The 21,598-nt window shown below is 41.2% G+C and overlaps 1 protein-coding gene across 3 annotated transcripts in view; it reads left to right on the forward strand.

Moving 5' to 3' along the window:
• Positions 1 to 17,538, forward strand: part of ESRP1 (epithelial splicing regulatory protein 1) — a 61,455-nt gene extending 43,917 nt beyond the window's left edge. For all 3 annotated transcript variants that reach the window (XM_075061981.1, XM_032787203.2, XM_032787204.2), the window contains 2 exons: positions 15,996 to 16,104; positions 17,132 to 17,538. In XM_075061981.1, the coding sequence (XP_074918082.1) occupies positions 15,996 to 16,096 (101 nt within the window). In that variant the 3' untranslated portion in view covers positions 16,097 to 16,104; positions 17,132 to 17,538. The remainder of the gene's footprint in view (positions 1 to 15,995; positions 16,105 to 17,131) is intronic.
• Positions 17,539 to 21,598: the final 4,060 nt, after the last annotated feature.

Below are 21,598 nucleotides of genomic sequence, written 5' to 3' on the forward strand. Positions count from 1 at the left end.
GGCTAATAGAGGTGTTCATCACCAAAGACCTGAAGTATAGGTTGAGCTGTGCAGGAGCTGAGAGCCCAGAAGCACTGCTCATTACTTTAAATGAATAACTTTGACAAGATGGTGCCATGAGTGCACTTGCTGCTGGTGGTGCCTCCTCCTGGGTATTAGCTCTCCCCAGTGCAGGGTCTATCCTGTCGTACTCACATCCTGCAGATCCGTCTCACTCCAAGAACCAAAGCCTCTTTGTGACTCAGCTGTCCGGCTGGGGTCACTATGTGATTTCCACTTCCGGGGGGGTAACAAAGTCTTTCCAGAACAATTTGGACTAAGTAGTCCACTGCCATGTCCCCAGTGGCTGGTAGAGGAACCTGGCCCACTGCCATGTCCCCAGTGGCTGGTAGAGGAACCTGGCCACGCCCTCTACTCTGGGTTCTAGCTCAGGGGTCCTCGTCAGCAGCCAAGGCCTTCACTGTCTTATCTTGCTGTTTTCCCCTTCTGTTGCCAGCCTCCTGGCTTATGTAAAACCCTCCAGATGAGCCTGCTTCCAGTCAATTCCCTGTTCCTCTTCCAGGTGCAGCCTGTGGAGTTAATTGGCCCACCTGCCTATCTTAACCCTTTCCAGTCCTGTGTGAGGTAGACACCCTAGCACAGAGGGGTTACATTTTACTGAACCAGGATGTACAGCTCACATTTATCTGTGTGGAAAAAAAAATGTAAGAAATTCCAAAACTAAACCATCTTAAAATTAGTTAAGTTTGCTACACTTGCCTATCATGTCACTTACCAAACTCAACCACTTAATGTAAAAGCAAGGAAAAGAATAGCTAAACGCAGGCCACATAAAACAAATAATCTTTCTCAATAAGATATGCAACCTTAATTCTCACTTAACTTATTATTCTTTCTTTGAGTCCACAACACATACACAACAAACCATACTTCTGGAAAAAAACGAGAACTATGACCCTATAAAACAATTCATACAGGCATAAGGGTCTACCTGTGCAGTGCCCCTACACTGCAGTTAAGGGGGTTCTATGTAGGTGCAGGGGTCCTACTGCAAGCTGCTCAGGACCAGGGCCTGTAGATACACAACAATTTCATGTATTGATCAGCCTCCAAAGCAAGTCCAAATATGCCCATAAAGTTATCTTTAATTGACAGTTGTACACTATTCCTAGGAAATTAAATGTGATACTATTCCAAAGAACATCAACTGTAACTAGTTTATCTCAAAATTCTACTTTCTTAATAAATCAGCTGACTTTTTCCATTTGATAGTTTCTATTAGGGCACTAACTAAATATGTTCTAATGTTTAGGAGAAGTCTTAATTTATTTAATAAAAATGTATGTGGCTTGTTTAGTTGCAATAAAAAACTATCATATGGAAAGAGGCATTTATGTGAGCAGTATAAGACTTACTCCCTTGGGTTTTGTAAATGATGGGATAAGGAAGTCCTTTTTTTTTTTTTTTTTTTTTTTTTTTTTTTTCTTTTTGTCCTTGAGTAACCTTAACCTTTCTTTTTAATGATGTTTTCTGGAACTGAAAATAATGCAGCAAATGTGAAGTAAGTGCAAGGGGAAGGAGTGGGTCCCTCAGTACTAAATCGTATATTTAAATGCATGTACATGGAAAAGCAATAAGGAGTCAGTAGCTAATGACCAAACATTGGCCAATAAATCTAATAAGTGAGCATTTATGGAAATAAGGAAAGCCTCTTTGACCTATTACCGAAAGGTTCAACAGCTTGTGTTGACAAGGTCAAAGATTTCTATAATGGCTGATTCCGTCGTTGACATACTGCTCTACTCCTTTTCTTTCTTTCTTTCTTTTCTTTTCTTTTCTTTTTCAATTCTCTCTATACTGCCCCACCCCTCCAGGTTTTCTTGTGCTTATCACAAGCCCCTGAGGGAGACAGTTTCAACTGTCTTGCTTTCAATGTACTAGTGCCAGGGTCGGCAACCTTCGGCATTCAGCCCATCAGGATAATTTGCTGGCAGGCTGCGAGACATTTTGTTTACGTTGACCGTCTGCAGGAATGCCCCCGGCAGCTTCCATTTGCTGGAAATGGTGAACTGCAGCCACTGGGAGCCGAAGGGGGCTGTGCCTGCGGACAGTCAATGTAAACAAAATATCTCACGGCCCATCAGCGGAATACCCTGATGGGCTACGTGTCAAAGGTTGCTGACCCCTGTACTGGTGCTATAGTTTTTAATAATAAAAAAAGCTTGTCAATGTACAGGAATACATGTGTGTGATATATAAGAAAATAATGTGAGAATTGAGTCAACTTGTTACATTAATCATAAACTGCTGCAATTGCATTGCTTGTGCATGTTCACACAACACACCTTGTGTCAGCAGAATGCATCCACGGTTGGTGCTTGAGCACTGTGGATAGCTATCCCACTATGCAAATCATCACCTTCTCCCATTAGGAGTTCTGAGGATGGATTGCAGTGCATCATGGGGAAGGATCACTGCATCCATGACTGTTTTCTCTGTTCCATAATTCCAAGGGCTTCCAACTGCATTTCGGACCGTTTTTCAGCTGTGCCTGTACACTTTACACCTGCCCTCTCTGTCTGAAAGCATGGATCCTGTGCTGCTCACCAGTCTTGTGATAAGCATTATGAACACAACATGGCTGATCATAGAGCATTTCATGAGCTGCGAATCTGAACAGGAATCTATACTGCCTGCCCTGCTGTGTGCCATTGAAAGAAACAATTCAAACTGATGTCATTCGCAGAGAGCTGCACACAGTGGACTATCACTAGTGAATTTGGGAAACAAGCACCAAGTGGTGGAATTGAATTGTGATGCAGGTATGGGATGATGAGCAGTAGCTGCAGAATTTTTGTATGTGCAAAGCCACCTTCCCTGAACTGTGTGTGGAGCTTGCCCGTGCCCTGTGGCACAAGAACACCAAAATGAGAGCAGCTTTAAGGGTGGAAAAGTGAGTGGTGATCACCGTGTAGAAGCTGGCAATTCTGGACTGCTATTGGTCAGTTGCAAATCACTTTGGAGTTGTGAAGTCCACTGTGAGAATCACAGTGATGCAAGTATGCAGGGCCATTAATCATCTCCTGCTATAAAGGACTGTGACTCTGGGTAATGTGCATGAAATAGAGGATGACTTTGCGGCAATGGGGTTCCTTAACTGCGGTGGGGCAGTAGATGGCGCACACATCCCAATTTTGGCCCCAGACCATCTTGTGACGAAGTATATCAACAGAGAAGGCAACCTCTCTATGGTATTTCAGACACAAGTGGATCACTGGAGTCATTTCACTGACATCAGTGTGGGGTGGTCAGTGAAGGTGCATGACGCGCACATCTTCAGGACCACTAGCCTGTATAGAAAGCTGCATTCAGGGACTTTCTTCCCAGACCAGAAGATTCCACTAGGGGATGTGGAAATGCCCAAAGTGATCCTGGGAGACCCAGCCTACCCTTTACTCCTTTAGCTCATGAAACCTCTCACTGGAAACGTTGACAGCAGCAAGGAGTACTTCAACAGACTCAGCAGGTGCAGAATGACCATAGAATGTGCATTTGGCAGATTAAAGCATTGTTGGCACTGCTTCTTCGGCATGTTAGACCACAGTGAGGAAAATATTGCCATGGTCATAGCAGCCTGATGTGTTCTGCATAACGTTTGTGAAGCCAAGGGGTAAAAGTTTCTCCAGGGGTGGAAGGTTGAGGTGGATCACCTGGCAGCTGATTTTGAGCAGTCAGATATCAGGACAATTAGAGGAGCACAGCAGGTGCTATCCAAATCAGGAAGGCTTGGAAGCATCATTTTGACAATGAGCACCAGGAATGTGTCTTTCTGTAATGAATTGATCCCAGCATTGGTTGCTTGCCACCTTCAATAACTCTTGTAATGATTCCTGCTTATTAACTGTGCTATGCAAATGTAGCAATTGCCACAGTATTTGTATATCTGTTGCAACCACACTCTGTAGGTCACAAAGAATCACTGTCTTTATGAGTCTAAATTTTTATTAAACAGCAATACACAGATTAACATTTCTTATAGGGACATAGAATCGTGGAATATTAAGGGTGGAAAGGACCTCGAGATCATCTAATCCAATCCCCTGCTCAAAGCAGGACCAATCCCCAACTAAATCATCCTAGACAGGGCTTTGTCAAGTCTGACCTTTAAAACCTCTAAGGAAGGAGATTCCACCACCTCCCTAGGTAACCCATTCCAGTGCTTCACTACTCTCCTAGTGAAAGTTTTTTTTCCCTAATATCCAACCTAAACCTCCCCCACTGCAACTTGAGATCATTACTCCTTGTTCTGTCATATGGTACCACTGAAAACAATCTAGATCCATCCTCTTTGATACCCCCTTTCAGGTAGTTGAAAGCAGCTGTCAAATCCTCCGTAATTCTACTCTTCTGCAGACTAAACAATCCCAGTTCCCTCAGCCTCTCCTCATAAATCATGTGCTCCAGCCCCCTAATCACTTTTGTTGCCCTCTGCTGGACTCTTTCCAATTTTTCCACTTCTGTCTTGTAGTGTGGGCCTAAAACTGGACACAGTTCTCCAGATGAGGCCTCACCAATGTTGAATAGAGGGGAATGATCACGTCCCTCAATCTGCTGGCAATGCCCCTACTTATACAGCCCAAAATGCCGTTTACCTTCTTGGCAACAAGGGCACACTGTTGACTCATATCCAGCTTCTTGTTCACTGTAACCGCTAGGTCCTTTTCTGCAGAACTACTGCCTAGCCAGTCCCTAGTCTGTAGCAGTGCATGGGATTCTTCCATCCTAAATGCAGGACTCTGCACTTGTCCTTGCTGAACCTCATCAGATTTCTTTTGGCTCAATCCTCTAATTTGTCTAATTTGTCTGTATCCTATCCCTACCACTCCTCCCAGTTTTCTGTCATCTACAAACTTGCTGAGGATGCAGTCCACGCCATCCACCAGATCATTAATGAAGATATTGAACAAAAATGGCCCCAGGACTGACCCTTGGGGCACTCCGCTTGATACCAGTTGCCAACTAGACATGGAGCCATTGATCACTACCTGTTGAGCCCAATGATCTAGCCAGTTTTCTATCTACCTTTATAGTCCATTCATCCAGCCCATACTACTTTGACCTGCCAGCAAGAATACTGTAGGAGACCATATCAAAAACTTTGCTGAAGTCAAGGAATAACACATCCACTGCTTTCCCCTCATCCACGGAGTCGGTTATCTCCTCATAGAAGGCAATTAGGTTAGTGAGGCATGACTTGCCCTTGGTGAATCCATGCTGACTGTTCCTGATCACTTTCCTCTAAGTGCTTCAGAATTGATTCTTTGAGGACCTGCTCCATGATTTTTCCAGGGACTGAGGTGAGGCTGACTGGCCTGTAGTTCCCTGGATCCTCCTCCTTCCCTTTTTTTAAAGATGGACACTACATTCGCCTTTTTCCAGTCATCCGGGACCTCCCCCGATCGCCATGAATTTTCAGAGATAGTGGCCAACGGCTCTGCCAACTCCTGTAGCACCCTCGGCTGCAGCGACATGACAATGAGCAGCACTCGAAGTGAGGATCTCACAGCTGCGTGCAAGTTCAGCTGTTGTTGTGGAAAATGTCCCTGGGGAGGAGTGAAAGGTACTGCGATAGGCAGTGAATGTACGGGTGGAGTTTGAGGAGGGCATGGAATGTAGTTCTCTACGGATTGCAGGTGAGGGTTGAGCATGCATGTGTTCTGCCTGCAGTGCAGTCAGGGACAGCAGCATCTTTGTTAGGTCCTCTATGAGCTGCTTTATCCACTCCTGACCCTGTCTTCTGTCTTGGCTATCAGTTTGTAGTTTTCTCTCTCCATGGTCTTCACTCACTATCTGCCTGATCTGACGATTGCGGCAATTCCCAAAACATGTCCTCCTTGCTCCTCCTACTCTTTCACCTACTTATCTGATGGAGGTGCTCTGCCAGTGTATAGGAGCTGGCCCTCAAGGGCAGAAGCAAGAGAAACAATATACAGTCAGTATTGTGTGTGTGTGTACTCAGTAGTGAATCATAAGTTACATACACCTCTTTCTCACTTGGCAAACATTCAGCACAGCCAGAACATTAAACATGGTGAGTTTGGCCTGGGGGAGAAAGAGCCTGCAAGACAAGACAGGGTCAGAGTGGCTTCAGAAGGGGATCTGTACAAGAGCCTGCAAGACACTATTCTGAAAAGTGGCACCATTTTCCACAGGCAAGGGTGATCGAAGCTGAATCACACACTACTGAGGGTAACCAAAGATGTGAGAGTGCTTCTCCTGTATACGTGCACCTTCAGAACGAGTCTGTATGCTGCTCGCCTCTGTGCTGCATTTGTTCCTCCAGATGTAGTTGCCAATTGGCAGTGCAAAGTTTACTACAACAGGAGAAGAAACAAAGCAGCTCTGCCAAGGAACCTTCAGCAGAGGATTGCACAGTATCTACAGGAAAGCTTCCTACAGATCTCTGTGGAAGATTCCTGGGGGATTTTGGCGTGTATTACCCAACTTTTCCACAGGACTCCCACTGCATAGCTGCAAAAGGTAATGCAAAGCAGATGCAAACAGTATCTAGTGTTGTTAATTTCGATCTCTTCTCCCATGTGCATCATGTAACAAAATAAAGAACACCTGTAGCTTACGTAACTGTGCTCTTTCAAAGAAAGATGAGTACTTGCGGGAGCTTCCCTCTTCTCCTTGAGGCACACCAGATCTGAATGGGACTGGCTAGATCCCTCTGGAGTCAAAAAGATGTCCTGGCTCTCCATACCACTGGACAAGCCTATTGCCTGTCCCACATCCTCGTCCATCACTTCATCCTCGGGGTTGACTCCACTGGTCGCTGCCACCAGTCCCCCCCAAAATAGCCACAGAGCTCTTGGTGGTGGAGGTGGAGTTGCCACCAAGGATGGGATGCAGTTCCTTGTAGAAGTGGCATGTTTTCCACGCCCCAACTGAGATATGGTTGGCCTCCATTGCCTTCTGTTATTTGATCTTATCACAGCACTGCTTTGTGTCCCTTTCATGCCCCTTCTCATCTATGCCACGAGCAAAGTTCCTATGGCTGGATCAGAGCTGCAACTGCACAGCCTCCTCTGCCTACAGACTCACCGGATTCAGCAACTCTGGGGTACTCCACATGGCAGCCCGTTTGCTGCCAAAAGCCAGGATGGTCAGCTGGGGAGATGTGAGCTGAGCAAACAGGAAGTGGAATTTAAAAAATGTCTGGGGCTTTAAAGGGGGAGGGGTGCATACCTGTGTACCTGGCTTCAGGGCAGCGGAGTAGAAACTGCTTATCAGAGCAGTCATGGTGGGTATTGTGGGACGCCTCCTGGAGGCCACTTTAGGGCAACGTAAGCAAGTGCAGTGTCTAAAGTGACTGCGTCACTCTAACTTTGTGCCACTCATTGAGGAGGTTTTATTATGTCGGTGTAGAAGGAGAGTTAAATCAGTGGGAGGAGTATTGTTGCATGTACACCTCCACTGTTTTGTTGACAAAACTGTGTAGTGTAGACAAGGTTTTAGTGTCTAATCAAGTGTTAAGAGGGAAAATTAAGCTATCTGGGGTGTAATTAACTCTCCAGGAAACATTTTCTATATCTCAACAGCTTGGTCTGACAGCAAGTCAACAGGCTCTGGCTCTGTTTGTTCTTTCTTCTCAAAAGACTGCGAGTAATAGGATTAAGGGGATGGCTTGTCAGTTTGGTTTAATCCTGAATGGACAATGAATTTATTTGTAATTCTTTGTGTACTAGTGCCTAGAACAATGGAAAACCACACTTCCCCCCCCCCCCCCCCCCCAAAAAAAAAAGTAAACCAGAAAATTTTTATACCACTTGGTGTAGGGGCTCTGTCATGAATAAATTAAATCTGCATAGAGACACTTTTTTCCCCCGTTTCTCCCAGTGAGCTCTAATACTGTTTTTAATCATTTTAAACAGTGGCTCTAATCTTCCAACGCCAAAGTTCTTGTTAAAGCACTCATCTTAATCAGACCTACATTTTAAACACAATACACTTTTCACACAGCAAGAATAGCTTTTTGCCTTGTAAATTCTTGTGCCACTGACCAAACTAAGAGCAAGTATACCTAGTGGTTTGTAACACATTGTTTCCTGAGTTTAAAATAAATTCCTTTCAAAAAGCTGGATGATGCTTGTAAACTTAGATTTTTTTTCAGACTAGTATAACACAAGCATCCAAGATCTGTGGTTACTTACTTATGAACATGCTTAATGCGCTGTTTTGGGCAGCATGAGGTCTCTCTCTAGTGGTTGGCATCAGAGAGGATAAGAGCCTCCTTGTTACTGGAGTTTTCCTTTAAATCAAATGCTAGGTGATGAAAGGCCAATGTTCAGAGACTGACAAGTTGTCAGCAGGGATAGAAGTCATGAGTTTGTTAAATTTCTTCTGTCACAATCCGTGTCTTCAGCTGAAAAAGACAGGTGTGCTCTTGGTACTCATAGTGCAGGAAACTGGAATTCATCACAGAATTTCCTGTTAGAGCATGTAAAAACGTATCGTAGCCATGATGCTTCCCATAAATTTGTTCACCTTTCTGAGGACTGCAATAGTAAGGGTGAACTATAGTAGTTAAGTTTCAGCGTAGCAGCCGTGTTAGTCTGTATCCGCAAGAAGAACAGGAGTCCTTGTGGCACCTTAGAGACTAACAAATTTATTTCAGCATAAGCTTTCGTGGGCTACAGCTCACTTTTTTGGATGCATAGAATGGAACACACAAGATATTTATACATACAGCCCACAAAAGCTTATGCTGAAATAAATTTGTTAGTCTCTAAGGTGCCACAAGTACTCCTGTTCTTTTTATAGTAGTTAAATGCCTCTGAAGATTATCAACATCTTAAACTAATCTTGCAGCCCTTATCTTATGTTCATATAGCAGCCAGTATGTTGAGACCCTGATCTCCGAGTATGCGCACTAGCAAAGCATTAATGATAAAGAACAAATGTACTTCCAATAGCTGGTCATGGAGGAAGAATGCCCTTGTTCTTAAGGAGAGACCCAAGGTTTGTCACTGATTTCTTGTGAGACTTAGGGGGTAAATCAATCTCTGCCAATTTTGCTAATCTCTAGAATGTAGCTAATCCTGGACTAACTTTGAGGTGTAAAGTCTGTAACACTCACTGAGATCCTTGAAAGTTGCTGTAAGTGCAAAGCATATTTATGTTCATCTAAAAGGCATCGAAACCAATCCCCACTTCTGAATATTCAGTGGCGAAAAATGACTTGTGAGGAAGATGCCAGCTGCTGTCTAAATTACATCATTCAGCATGAGGTGGTGGTTGGTTGGTTTTTAAAATAGATGATGCATCTGTCACTTTGTGTGCTGTGGTTCCGTAACAGTCTGAAACTTCCACAACATCTTGCACCATAACACTAAATGTTACGTAGCAGTGATGGCAACATACAAGCACTTGTGACTGATATTGGTCATGGTGTTCATGAACGTAGACTTATTAGAAGTTTCTACAATTTTGTACTCATTGGTTTTTGCAAGGTTCAGTTTAAAGATGGCTCTTCCTTCTGCTCTTCTATAGAAATACAGTTCAGTTATTGTTAGTGAAGAGGAGTTAAGTGAAGATTCCATGTTCCAATGTGTGATCTCCAGTCTTTTTTGTTTTTCTGATATATATTAATAGATAACTCCTGTAGCTGTAGGGGGTAGGGGAGAGTGCTGTAACTGGGGCTAGAAACCCCTCCTGCAGGTTACATGCTTATTGACATATTTTAGTCTCTAGAGAATGAGACTTTTTCCAATTACAGTTGGATGTACCTTTCAAGAGGCACCCAGCAATACTCACTCTTCCCTAAACATTCCCCAATGGCAGGTTGCTAGAGTTCCAAAAATTATTCAAATCAGAGCATTCCCACAATACTGGCAGAGAAGTACTACTGGGTCCATTCCTGTCGCTTTTTGTTTTCCAATTCTGTTTATCTTATACAGAGAGATAGTAGTTATGCACTGAGCAATAATGAGAGATGCAGTGTCTATTAGATATGCCATGACATTTCATTAACTACAAAATGTATGTTTGTAACAAATTTGGATGGTGCATCAGTTCCTAATGACTTCAGTGTTTCTGAAGGGCAGTTGGTCTGATCTCAAAATATGGGCTGGTAAGCTAGAGTCAAAAAAATATAGAAAGAGGGGCAGTTGTTGTGGAGAATAATTTTGTGTAGGTATCAGTGATTAAATGGCAGATATTGAAGTCTAGGTAGATGGTTGTACAATTTATTGGAAAGAGCTTGATTGCAAAAGCATCACTAGCTCTTGCTCTAGAACTAAATAGCTTTCAGAATCCATTTGTTATATTATTTCTGGTCTATACTGAGGGCAAATCACGAAGAAATGGTGGCCTAGTATGGCTTTTCAGCTTGTGTTGCAGGTAAAACGCTAAACTAGACGGTGAACTAATATAGAGGTTAATGTAGGGCTCAATTCTGAAAGTGTTAAATAGCCTGTTTGCAAAGCTGGAGTAATTGTAAAAGGCTTCACAGGACCATCTTAATCACTGTTCAAAGTACTCTGTACAGTTTCCTGTTTATCAAGTCAACTGTCCATCTTCTGAAATATTGATATAAATGTTCCAGTTTGAGTGGAAAAATATATAGTTCTATTCCCTTCTGGTAATTTTAAAGATCTTAGGGCAAGTTTTGTAAGACTGTAGGGTGTTAGCATTTGGCTGGAACACTTGTGATAACTTCAACAATTTCATTATGCCTGTATGAAATTCACTTTGTGTTCTAAGCTGGAAGTGGTGTATTACCTTGCACCACAAACTGTTGATATAGTTTTGTATTCTTAAAATTGTTAGTGTTTTTTCCTACCATTTGAACTGCATTTCAGTAGTGAGTGTTTACAGACACTGCACTTTAAGTTGACACTGCAAGTCAAATGTGCACACATTGCCATTGTGCTGTGATACGACAAAACAGTCTGTCCTTGTGTCAGCCCAAAGGATATTTCAAAACCCTTTAGTCCTCTGAAAGGTAGACTTGTAGGTCTTGGAACCCTCTCAAGGAGGTGACTTTTCAAAATTTAAGGAAGCTTGGTAACCCTAAATGGTGTACGTAGTTTCAGCTTTAAGGATTGTTGAAGATGGAATGTTTTATATTCTACGTTTATTAATAATTGAGCTGAGCTGGATGGTTGAGTTAGATTGTAAGTCCTTCATAGGCCTTTTTTTATTAGTGCCTAGCACAATGGGGCCCTTATCTTTGTTAAAGCCTTTAAGTGCTACCATAATTTAAGTAGTGGTACCGGAAATCTGTGTCCAGCTCCTGCTCCAAGTCTTACTTCCTAGGCCAGTGGTTTTCAACCTATGGTCCACAGACCCTTGGCAGTCTGCAAACTATCTAAGATTTCCAATGAGGTTTGCACCTCTATTCAAAATTTTTTAGGGATCTGCAAATGAAAAAAGGTTGAAAACCACTGTCCTAAGCCAACAAGGGCCTGGGAGTGCTGTGAGGGCATCGGAGTGCTGCTCATGGAGAAATCTGAAACCTTGCTCATCTATGACTCTTCTCCCTGTCTAGGCTGATATGGCTTATCAGGGAGATGTCTCCAGTCCTCCTTGGCAAGAAGGATAATGAGTTCATTGAGTCTCAAAGCTGAAGTTCCAAATTGGCAGAGTAGAGAGGATCTCAGTAACTCTGTTAAGGATTCAGAGGAACCCCAGCCATAGAAAAGGAGATTACTCAATTAGAAAAACAAAATAAACAAAAACCAGTAAGTGACAAAGTTGCATTGTCTTACTGTGTTTTCCCTTTAGTCCCCCAGGTTCACCTCATACCCTTGGCTACTCCCTTTCAGCTGCTAACACTAATGTCCCTCCTCAGCATGGCATGATGGTCAAAATGCAGGGCCTGGCTTATAGTTCTGGAGTTAAGGAAATTCTTAACTTGATCTAGTAATCTTGGAAGAGTAGCTTGAAGGCGGAAAAACTTCAGTGCTCCTGTTAACTGTCTTTAAATTAATTATCTTAAGATAAATCTTTAAGATTACAATTTGAGACCAGTTGCTTGTTTAAGGGAAGAGAAACTCAAGCCATAGAAAGAGTTGTAGGAAAAGATTTGGAAGTTTAGTCCATATAGTTGGAGAACTGAAAATCTAGAAAGTGTCTGGCTTCAACTTGTGCAGCTAAATGTATGCCTCTCCCAAATTCAGATTTGTTCATGCAAATGGCACTTGATGTGCCCAAACTGGGTAGACCAGCAATTTCCCTCATTGTCCACAGAGCATTACCTGGAGGTCTGCAGAGAGCTGGTTGATCAAAGTATACTGACTGCTCCCTGTTTCCACCTGTTAAACTACATTCAAAGACAGCTGCAACTATAATAAATACTTTCCTAATAATCTTTCCACATAAGCAATTGCTGAGTTGCCAATAGGAGAGGGAGGTGCTCCCCAATAAAATATTTCTGTATAAGGAATTCCACATGATGAAAGCTGGGGAACTCTTCAAGTATTATCTACCTGATTTGGGCATGTAAATACTGTCTGCATAGCAAAATCCAGTTTGGGGGCATGTGAAAACTTGAATGTTAACACTTCAGAAATTACCTCTTAAAAAGAAATCATATTTTGTTTTGGGAATCATTGTGGACTACTGCAGTTTCCAAAACACTGCTGGAAAAGGCTGGTTTAGACACTATTGGTTAGAGCCAAGGCTAAAGACCTACTCTCACAAGGAAGGGTCTGCAGTGGAGATGGTATCCTCTACTCAATTCTGATATTACTCACCTGAAAAGCATCTTTCTGTTAAACTCCGAGCTTTCCAAATATCAGATTTTTGTTCAAGCCTTTAGGAAGCTCTCTGTACTGCAGCTTAGTTTCATAAGGTGCCTCCTCTCTTATGGCAAAAAACTAGTCTTACACACACAACCTTTTTGCATAATATAATTGTATGTCAAGAGTGGCAGTGTTGCTACATAACCTTCCTGTCGCCACATAAAACATGCAAGTGCTTGTTCCTACTGGATGCTGGTAATGTTACATCAGAGGGGAGAATCCATCCTGACTCGTCTTCAGCATGAGAGTGCTGAGATTCTTTAAGGTGAAGCTGTTTTGCCTAGGAAATGGTCAACTTTAGGTACAGCTGGTGGTGTGCATTTAAAACTTTTGTGTTTAGGTGGTGGCTAAGGACATGTCTGGACAGGAAAAGTATACTTTTTTTATTGAGGTGTGCACACAGGGAGTTGTACTGATATAAAACTGTTTTAACTGGTAAAACTTTCCCATGTACACGAGATCTAAACCTGAACTAAGGTCTTACCTTTCATCCACAGGAAGGCTGTAGCTGTCAGCCTAACCCCTGGTATAGATGTAGCTAGGCTGACAGAAGAATGCTTCCATTGAAGTAGCTGCTGCTGCTTAGGTAGGTGGTGGTCAACAGCAATGCTAAAAACCCCTCTTGCTGTAAGAAGTATCTACGCTACTGGCGCTACAGTGGCAGACCTATGGCATGGTAGCAGTGCCACTGTAACACCTGTAGTATAGATACAGCCTGAAAAAGAGCAGGCTTTGTTAGCTACGGTCAACCTAAACTCTCTACTACTTTTCTAAGTTAAGAGCTGGGCTGTGTCTTCACCGCAAAAAAAGTGAGAGAGCTATCTCGTTATAAAATCCTAGTGGAGACAAAGGATAGGTAGTTTTACCTTAACTAGCTATGGCAACATAAAAACTATCTGTACTTTGTCCCCAACAGGATTAGGAATAGAGCTCTTGATGTAAAAAAGCACGCCTTTTTTTGCCGTTTTGGTTCCTCCCTGAACTGAGCTAGAAAATCTATCATGCTATATGCTATTTTCTGTCAAACTTTAAAGGAGACGGGAGGAGATGACAGTGTTCTATTTGTATGAAGATTCTGCAAGGGTGAATGGAATCCTATAGCATAAATAATCCTATATTACTCCCTTTCTGTGCATTTAAGATAGTTTTACAGTTCAGAATAGCAAAAGATTTCATACATTCTTGTAGCTCTTGACCACTCTGGCTAAAGGGATAATGTTAATTAGGGTAGTGCCACAAAGCTATTCAATTAATAGTTTATGGGAGAAATCCCATTTATACTGATTAGGTTACAACGGTGTGAACATAAATGTACCCTGAAATTTCATACATATTATCTGCTACTGTAGTGCATAAAGAATACTGTCGGAATTGCCAAATCAGAACACAAAGATCTGTCTAATGAAATATCCTGTATCATTAATGGCTCATCTAAACGCTGCAGAGGAAAGCATAAAGCCACATGATTTCGAAATGTTTTGGTGGCAGGAAGGCAGGATTTCCTCTTTACTCCCAGATAAATAGCTTAACTAGGAGTCATGGTTTTAAACTTCTTTTTAAATAACATTATTCCATCTAAGATATATAATACTCTTTGAAAGCAATACCCATTTATTGATAGATCTAAACAGTAATACTGCTTCTACTTATGTAGTATGTGATCTTAAACTGAAATACTGACCATCTGTATATAGCTCTTGTACTGGATTACTAGAACAAAATCTTTCAGATACCTTCTCAGCTGAACTGTTCAGTCAATAACTCTTTCAGTGGACATCGAAAACCTGAAAATGGGCTACATCTGAAGGTAGAAGTGCTAAGACACACAAATGCAGTGCTGAAGAGCTACCAGCTTTCCAGACATGAAGCTGTGATATGAATAGTTTTTGCAAAACGCCCATTTATCCCTTGGTCATGAGATTAACCTACTTATTATTATTAATCTTCCAGTCCCTGTGTCTGTTTTAATACTCTGAGTTTAACTTCTAATCTAGTGGTAGATTGTGTGGTGAAACCTCTGAAAATTCCTCTCCAATAGTGTGACCCTGTACCTACATCCATATCACTTATCTGATGTTTTAATAATGGTTTAAGTGCCATCCCTGCTGATAATTCACTTTTAGTGCTACGTAGACAAGAGATGATCAGGTGCCCTAAATTAAGAAAAGATTCAAGCACGTAGAACACTCTGAAGGAATGGAGGAAGAAAGGTAACAATGAGGGAAGTACATGGCTCTATAGACAAGCTTGTGTGCATAACTTGTAGGTTTTGAGTCATGTTTTTTTTTAAGTATATAAATGAATGATTGATAATCCGTGCTAGCAGCTTCACTGTAGGCATCTTGGTAAAAGTGAATCTTGAGGAGAGATTTTTGATGGCATTGCTAGTAGATTTTATGAATTAGTTTGAGGAGGACATCTTTGCAATAGGAGTAGTGAAAGAAAGTGTGAAGGTATTTGTGAACCTGGCAAAGTGGACAAACTGATGTTAAGTGTTGCTGGCGGAGCAAATGAGTGGGGTTGATTTGATAAGAGACAAGCAGATATATAGGGAGGACGTTATGGTAGGTTTTTTGTCTTTGAATTTACATATAGTTTTCACTGGAGGAGGTAGGTGGGAGAAGAAGATGCTAGCTTTAGTTTCACTCAATATAAAGATTTGTTAATGCATGCTACGATAAAATATGGTGGTGGAGAGTCTGTAAGGCTCCACCTAGTGGCAAAGTTCTCAACTTTTCCTTTCAGAGACTTGCAAACAGGTGTACATTGCTGAATCACGTATCTGCTAAGCTGGTGGTGGCTATCCCCTTGTTACATTTGTATTGCATTTGTTAGGGAAATGTCTTTCCTAGACAGTCTGTCTTTATTTTCTGAAGATGTTCTCTTAAGATTGTCCGAGCCTTTTATTTGAGACAGGTCCCAACTGACCAACCTAGTTTGACAACGTTCTGTTTACTAGTCCTTTAGGTTATTAGATGAGGCTGATTCTGCAGCATCACTGCTGTTGCTGAGTTGTTTTTTGCAGTCTACCATGGTGACAGAGAGCATTACAAATACTTTAGATTTGTAAATCTGTAGTCTGAAGCATGCCCTGAGCTTTAACAAAAATTTATGGCTGCCTTTTCCTGTTCCTGTTGAAAATTTTTGCCCTGCTTCTGATCATGTACAACTTAACTTGCATTCTAGCATGCAGCAGAGGATGGACTTGTACACACAAATGGCACGGCAAGGACAATGCCCAAAGAATGGATTTGCATTTAAAGGTCCCAGCAGTTAGACTGACTTAGAAGAGACGGTAAGGATGAAGAACCCTAGCATATTACTTGGATGTCTGATTACTATTACAGTTAACTGCCTTTAACTCCGCGTGTGTATCGGCACCTTGCCAGCTGTCAATACATTCTCCTCCTTTGAAAATTGCACTCTGTTTCTGTAATCTTCACAGAACATGTAATGTCACTTACTGATTTGAAATGGTCTCTTGGTTCCCTGACAACACTTGCCTATCTAAGGCACTTGTACCCACAACTGGCACTTGCTGTGTAGGCAGTCTACGTCCCAGTTCTTCTAAAACCATGGTGCGTTGCCAGTGGTGCTGGAGTAAGTAGTCTTCAGAAGAAAGTGAGGGGTGAAGACTTAAGGAAAAGAACCTCTTTAGAGTAAAGAATCTTATTCCCAAAGTTGCATTTTGGCATAAAACATGAATTTGGCAACTCTGGTCTCAGATGCCAGGTGGGATTTGGTTTTTAAAACTAGATATGTAATCGGGGAGAAGTGATTATGTTCCGTTCCCAACAAATGCAGTTTTTGCTTGGCCCTTTCCATTTGCAGAAAGGCGGGCTATCCCATGAGCATAATTAACTTCTACATGTAAATCTTCACTTACACGGATGCAGTAGCAGCAAAGTTACAGTAACTTTTTTCTCCTTGAATCTAGCGCAGAATCCACCACAGCCATTTTAAACAAGATGAAACATTTCAGCTAGTTAAGGGTTACCCATACAGATTCATTAGCTGGGTTGCTAAAGCCCAATATCATAGTCTGATAACCTAAGGAGTGTGCTTTGTTGAATAAACCAGGATTTGTGTGTTAATTAAATGTGTCCCACCCTTTCTAGTAAAAAAGCTATAGTGTTTGTATGTAAAGTAGTAAATTTTGCATGATCTGGAGGCTTCCAAAAATTCAGTTTTCACTGTTCATTATTATAATTATCACTTTATTGTAAGAAATGATAGACTTCATGTTAAGGAAACAATGAATAAGAGCAGAACAAAACCGATGTTCATAAATAACATTCAGATTCATTGTGTATTTCATGCAGATTCCTCCTAGCTTTCTGATGTTTGTGAACAACTACAGCCAGACAACTGGAGATTGTTTGATTACATTCCTAGTTCTTCTTTTGGTCAAGCCAGCCGTTCATAAGAAATCACCAGAACCTTGGAAATCATCATCATTGACCTGTATCTAATTTTTAAAATATGAAATACACAATGTCCACAGAGACTCACATACACAAATTGTCACTGGAACCACTGAGCCCTTCACTGAGATCACAAGTTCAGAGATCACGAGTCCTGATTTTTATTTTTTTTGTCTATACAGAAAGTATTAAAATGCTTTTCACATTAGAATTATAGTTTAGATTAAACTTTCTAGATTAAGGACATTGTGTTAATATACAGAAGTATGTTTGAAACATCCATTAAGCCCAAGTTTTTTATCTAATTTGCACACAGTTTAACATTTTAAAATATATATATATATATATATATATATATATATATAATATATATAAAGGACCTTTAATTATGCATTCAATATTTTTATAAAACATTGTTTTCTTGTCTTATACATATTTGATTGTTCTGTGCAAAAAAACCCTCTGTATACTTTGACAGATTCTAGCCTGGATTACTTTACACAGTGCAGAAATGGATATGAATGTAAAATGATTACCTGAAAATTACTGTAACTTTGTAAAATACATGAAGTGTGAAACGTTAAATGTTTTCTCTCCAACTTTTTTCATCTTGTATATTGATTATATGTATGTGTATTTAAGTGAATTTTACATAGAGTATAATGGGAAATATTCTCAAATCAGTCTGCAACAGAAATTAAAAGATGGATGCAGTTAGCCTCAGCTGACAGAAGCTAACTGCATCAGTCCCGTTTCTGATGTCCCCATCCCTACCACCTACCAGATTCTTTGCATGGCGAGGTGTAAAATAGCTTTCTGTCCAAGAGAAGTTCTCATGATCGTGATCCATTGCAAGACTCAACTTCAGAGGAGTACTAAAATAATTTGAGAGGCCTGGCTGGCTTAAACTGACAATGGAAGATGGAAATTCTCTCCTCTAAATTACCTGTTCTTATCTAGTTCACACAGGTAGAAACTGAAAGGTGTTATGATCCAATAACTGATAGATTAATACGTTCATGCTCTTTGAACAGGTGTCCATTGGCCAGAAATAACCAACACAACTGGCAGTCCTTGCAGAGGTCAAGGTTTGAATACATAAACTGATCTATTGTTAATCTCGCTTAAATGGTTGATGTCCTTCTGGAACAGACTTGTGATCTATTAGCAAGACCGTATAGCAAGCCTGCACTCTCCCTCTGTCTGTGCCGCTACTTCAGCTTCTAGTTCTGTCAGACTGACTTGTTCCATGAACTTTAAACTATTTTTTTAAAAAGGAAGGAGGGAAAAATCCAATTTTGAATGTGACTAAAAGTGAAAAATATTTTGGCTAATGAGGTTTTTGGTGCAATAGAGAGGTCTGTTACAAGGCATAGATGGGACATCTCTCTTGCACCCTGTTCAAAATATTATCAAAGCCCTGATTTTCAAAATGAGCTGCACAGCAATAACCATCTCAAATCTTAATTTTCATAAGGGTCACTTAACAACATAGAATTTTTTCTGGCTGACAAAATCACTGCCAGACAAGATAAGACAGATGACAAATTGTTCTGTCCCATTGGAAAAAATCTGTTTGGCTGGAATTGTAGAGCTTGATGTTGAAACACATTTATCCTCCTGGAATCTTGTTTGCTCAACTTATGTTAGAAAATAGATATGTACAAAATATAAGTTTCTGAAGGGAGGGGAGTAAGGGAAATGGGAAGCTAAAAATACTCTTATCTGACTGAGATAACTTGTTTTGAGCAAAGGGAATATTTGGTAAGGAAGAGTCAATTCAAGATATGTAAGAATAAAAAGCTGCAGTGTAATATTCCCCCAGCAGTATTTACACTAATGGAGTCAGTGTTGTTTTTAAATGTTAATTTGATTTTATTTTTAACTTCTAAGACTTCAAATATAGTGTGTGTAAAGTAGGCAGGATTTTTCACTGTAGCTGGTCAAATTACTTAATGCGAAGTAGAAATTGAAAATACAATTTGTTCTATATCTATGAAGGTGGCTCTGCCTTCAGTCATAAAAACAATAAAAAATGTTACTAATATTTTGTAGTTAAAACTAATTTGTTCACTTATTAAAGCAATGCTTAGTACTGTAACTCCTCATTTAACATTGTAGTTATGTTCCTGAAAAATGCAACTTTAAGTGAAATGAAGTTAAGCAAATCCAATTTCCCCATAAGAATTAATGTAATTGGGAGGAGAAGGGGGTTAAGTTCCAGGGCAGCTTCCCCTAATCTGCAAGCATCAGGGGCAGGGGGCTCAACCCTCAGCCCACCCACTCCACTCCTTCACCCAAGCCCTCACCCTTGACCCACCTCTTCTGCCCCCCATCCCCACTTTCTCCCCTTTTACTTTGCATGCTGTGTCCTGGCTCCTCCCCTGTCCCTGCCGCAAGCCAGCTGATTGCCGGGTTCCGGAAGGAGGGGGAGCCTTTGTGCCCAGTCTTCCCTCCTCCCTCCTGCCTGGGGCAATCAGCTGGCTCGACATGTTTGGGAGGGAGAGGGAGCCTATGCCCAGAGTCCTCGCTCCTCCCCCTTCCCTCCTGCCTCCAAAATGTTGTAAGCCAGCTGATTGCCGCTGGCAGGAGGCAGGGAAGGGAGGGGGGAGGTGCACCAAGTCCTCACTTCTGCCCCCTCCCTCCTGCCCAAGGCAATCAGCTGGCTTGTGGCATTTGGGAGGGAGACTGCATGCCAAGTCCTCGCTCCTTCCCCTCCTTCCTTCCTCCAAAACACTGCAAGCCAGCTGATTGCCGTGGGCAGGAGGTGGGGGGAGAAGAGGGAAGGCGCTGATCCGTGGGGTCTGCCAGCAGGCAGGAGGCACTGTGGGGACTAGGGGGGTGGGGACGCATAGGGAGGCTGCCAGCTGTGGAGAAAGCAGGTAGCCAAACAATGTAGGAGTAGAGCATATCACAACTTTAAATGAGTGTTTCCTAATTAATCAGCAAAATAACAATGAAACAACATTAAGTGGGATGACTTTAAGTGAGGAGTTACTGTACTGCTATAGTTAAATGTTACACCACTTTCTTCCTTGATCCTTATTTTCAAGGATTTATAAATAAGATAACCTGAGTCTTGGTTTAAGTGACCTGTAAGTGTTTGCTTCTGTTTTTTAAACACATCTCATACTGTGCAGGAAAAGGGGGAGAATTATTCACCTTCTGGAAACTCCAAGTGTTCAGAAGTGAGCTCCATACTTTCCTTTCCAAAAAACCAGTGTCGAACTGAAATTTCAGTTCAAGCCATTACAACCGAGGTTTAGTTCTAGTTTGATCTAGGTCCGCCTGAGTGAAACCAATACTATATTGCTGTCAAAAGCTTGTGCATTTTAGAAACCAAACATACTAACAACGGCAGGCTGTTGCTATAACTAGACATATTTGCATTATGGTCTGCTCACTTTTTCCAAGGCAAATTGGAGACCCAGTCTTGATCTCCTGGATATCAAGGGCAAAACTCCATGATCTCTGTGGGAGTAGGATCTGGTCCTAATCATTCATGTTATCAGGCAATCTTGAGACTCAGTCATGACAAAAGTGGAAGTACCATTGAAGAACCACCTCTTTATAATGCTAAGATTGTGGGTAGAGTCTGAAAATGTGACTCTGTGGCTTGTAGACAGACATGTAACTGCTCTGAAGGTAATATTTGAAACTGATCATCCGAACAGGAACTGTACAAGGAGCTCTATTAAGTGCTAACAATTTCTTGCCATTCACTGTTTCAAAACTATACTTCTAGCAAATCTGCATTTAATCTGGCAAATTATTTAGATTTAAAATCTAAATTCATGTGGAGCCTAAATATACCCTACACTAGTTGAAACACCATTTTTAGATGTGTTTGATGAACACTTTAAGGGTGGTGATAAAAGTATATTTAGAATTCAGGCTGACACCTCATTTCACACTTGTTTTCTGAGAAGGGGGAGACAGACGGACATGAGCTAAGGAACTCGAGTGTACACTTTAACTTTTTAATTTCCCAAATGTGTGGTTGAATTGTACCTCAAGCTAACCATTTGTTGTATTTTGTACTTCATATAGACTGTCTTTGCAAGATCTGAATTTTAAGGTCTTGATCTAGATTTTTTTTTTTTTTTTTTTTTTGGAAAAAAACATTGCCTATGCTCACTCCCATTTAATGTCATAAACTGCATAGTGAAAAGTTGTATTGCTTTGCTATGAATGTTTACAATAGCATAAGCAGCACTGTCTCGTTTGGAGGCAATTTATTAATTTCACAGTTTATCATTTTTTAAAATGTTCTTTGTGAACTTAAGCCTTCGGGTTGGAGTTTCAAAAGTACTTAAGGGAGTTTTTGAAAATTCTGCCTTAAATCTTAATTTTGTTGTCTCTGGC

This window comes from Chelonoidis abingdonii, chromosome 2 (genome assembly GCF_003597395.2).
Source record: "Chelonoidis abingdonii isolate Lonesome George chromosome 2, CheloAbing_2.0, whole genome shotgun sequence".
Taxonomy (NCBI): domain Eukaryota; kingdom Metazoa; phylum Chordata; order Testudines; family Testudinidae; genus Chelonoidis; species Chelonoidis abingdonii.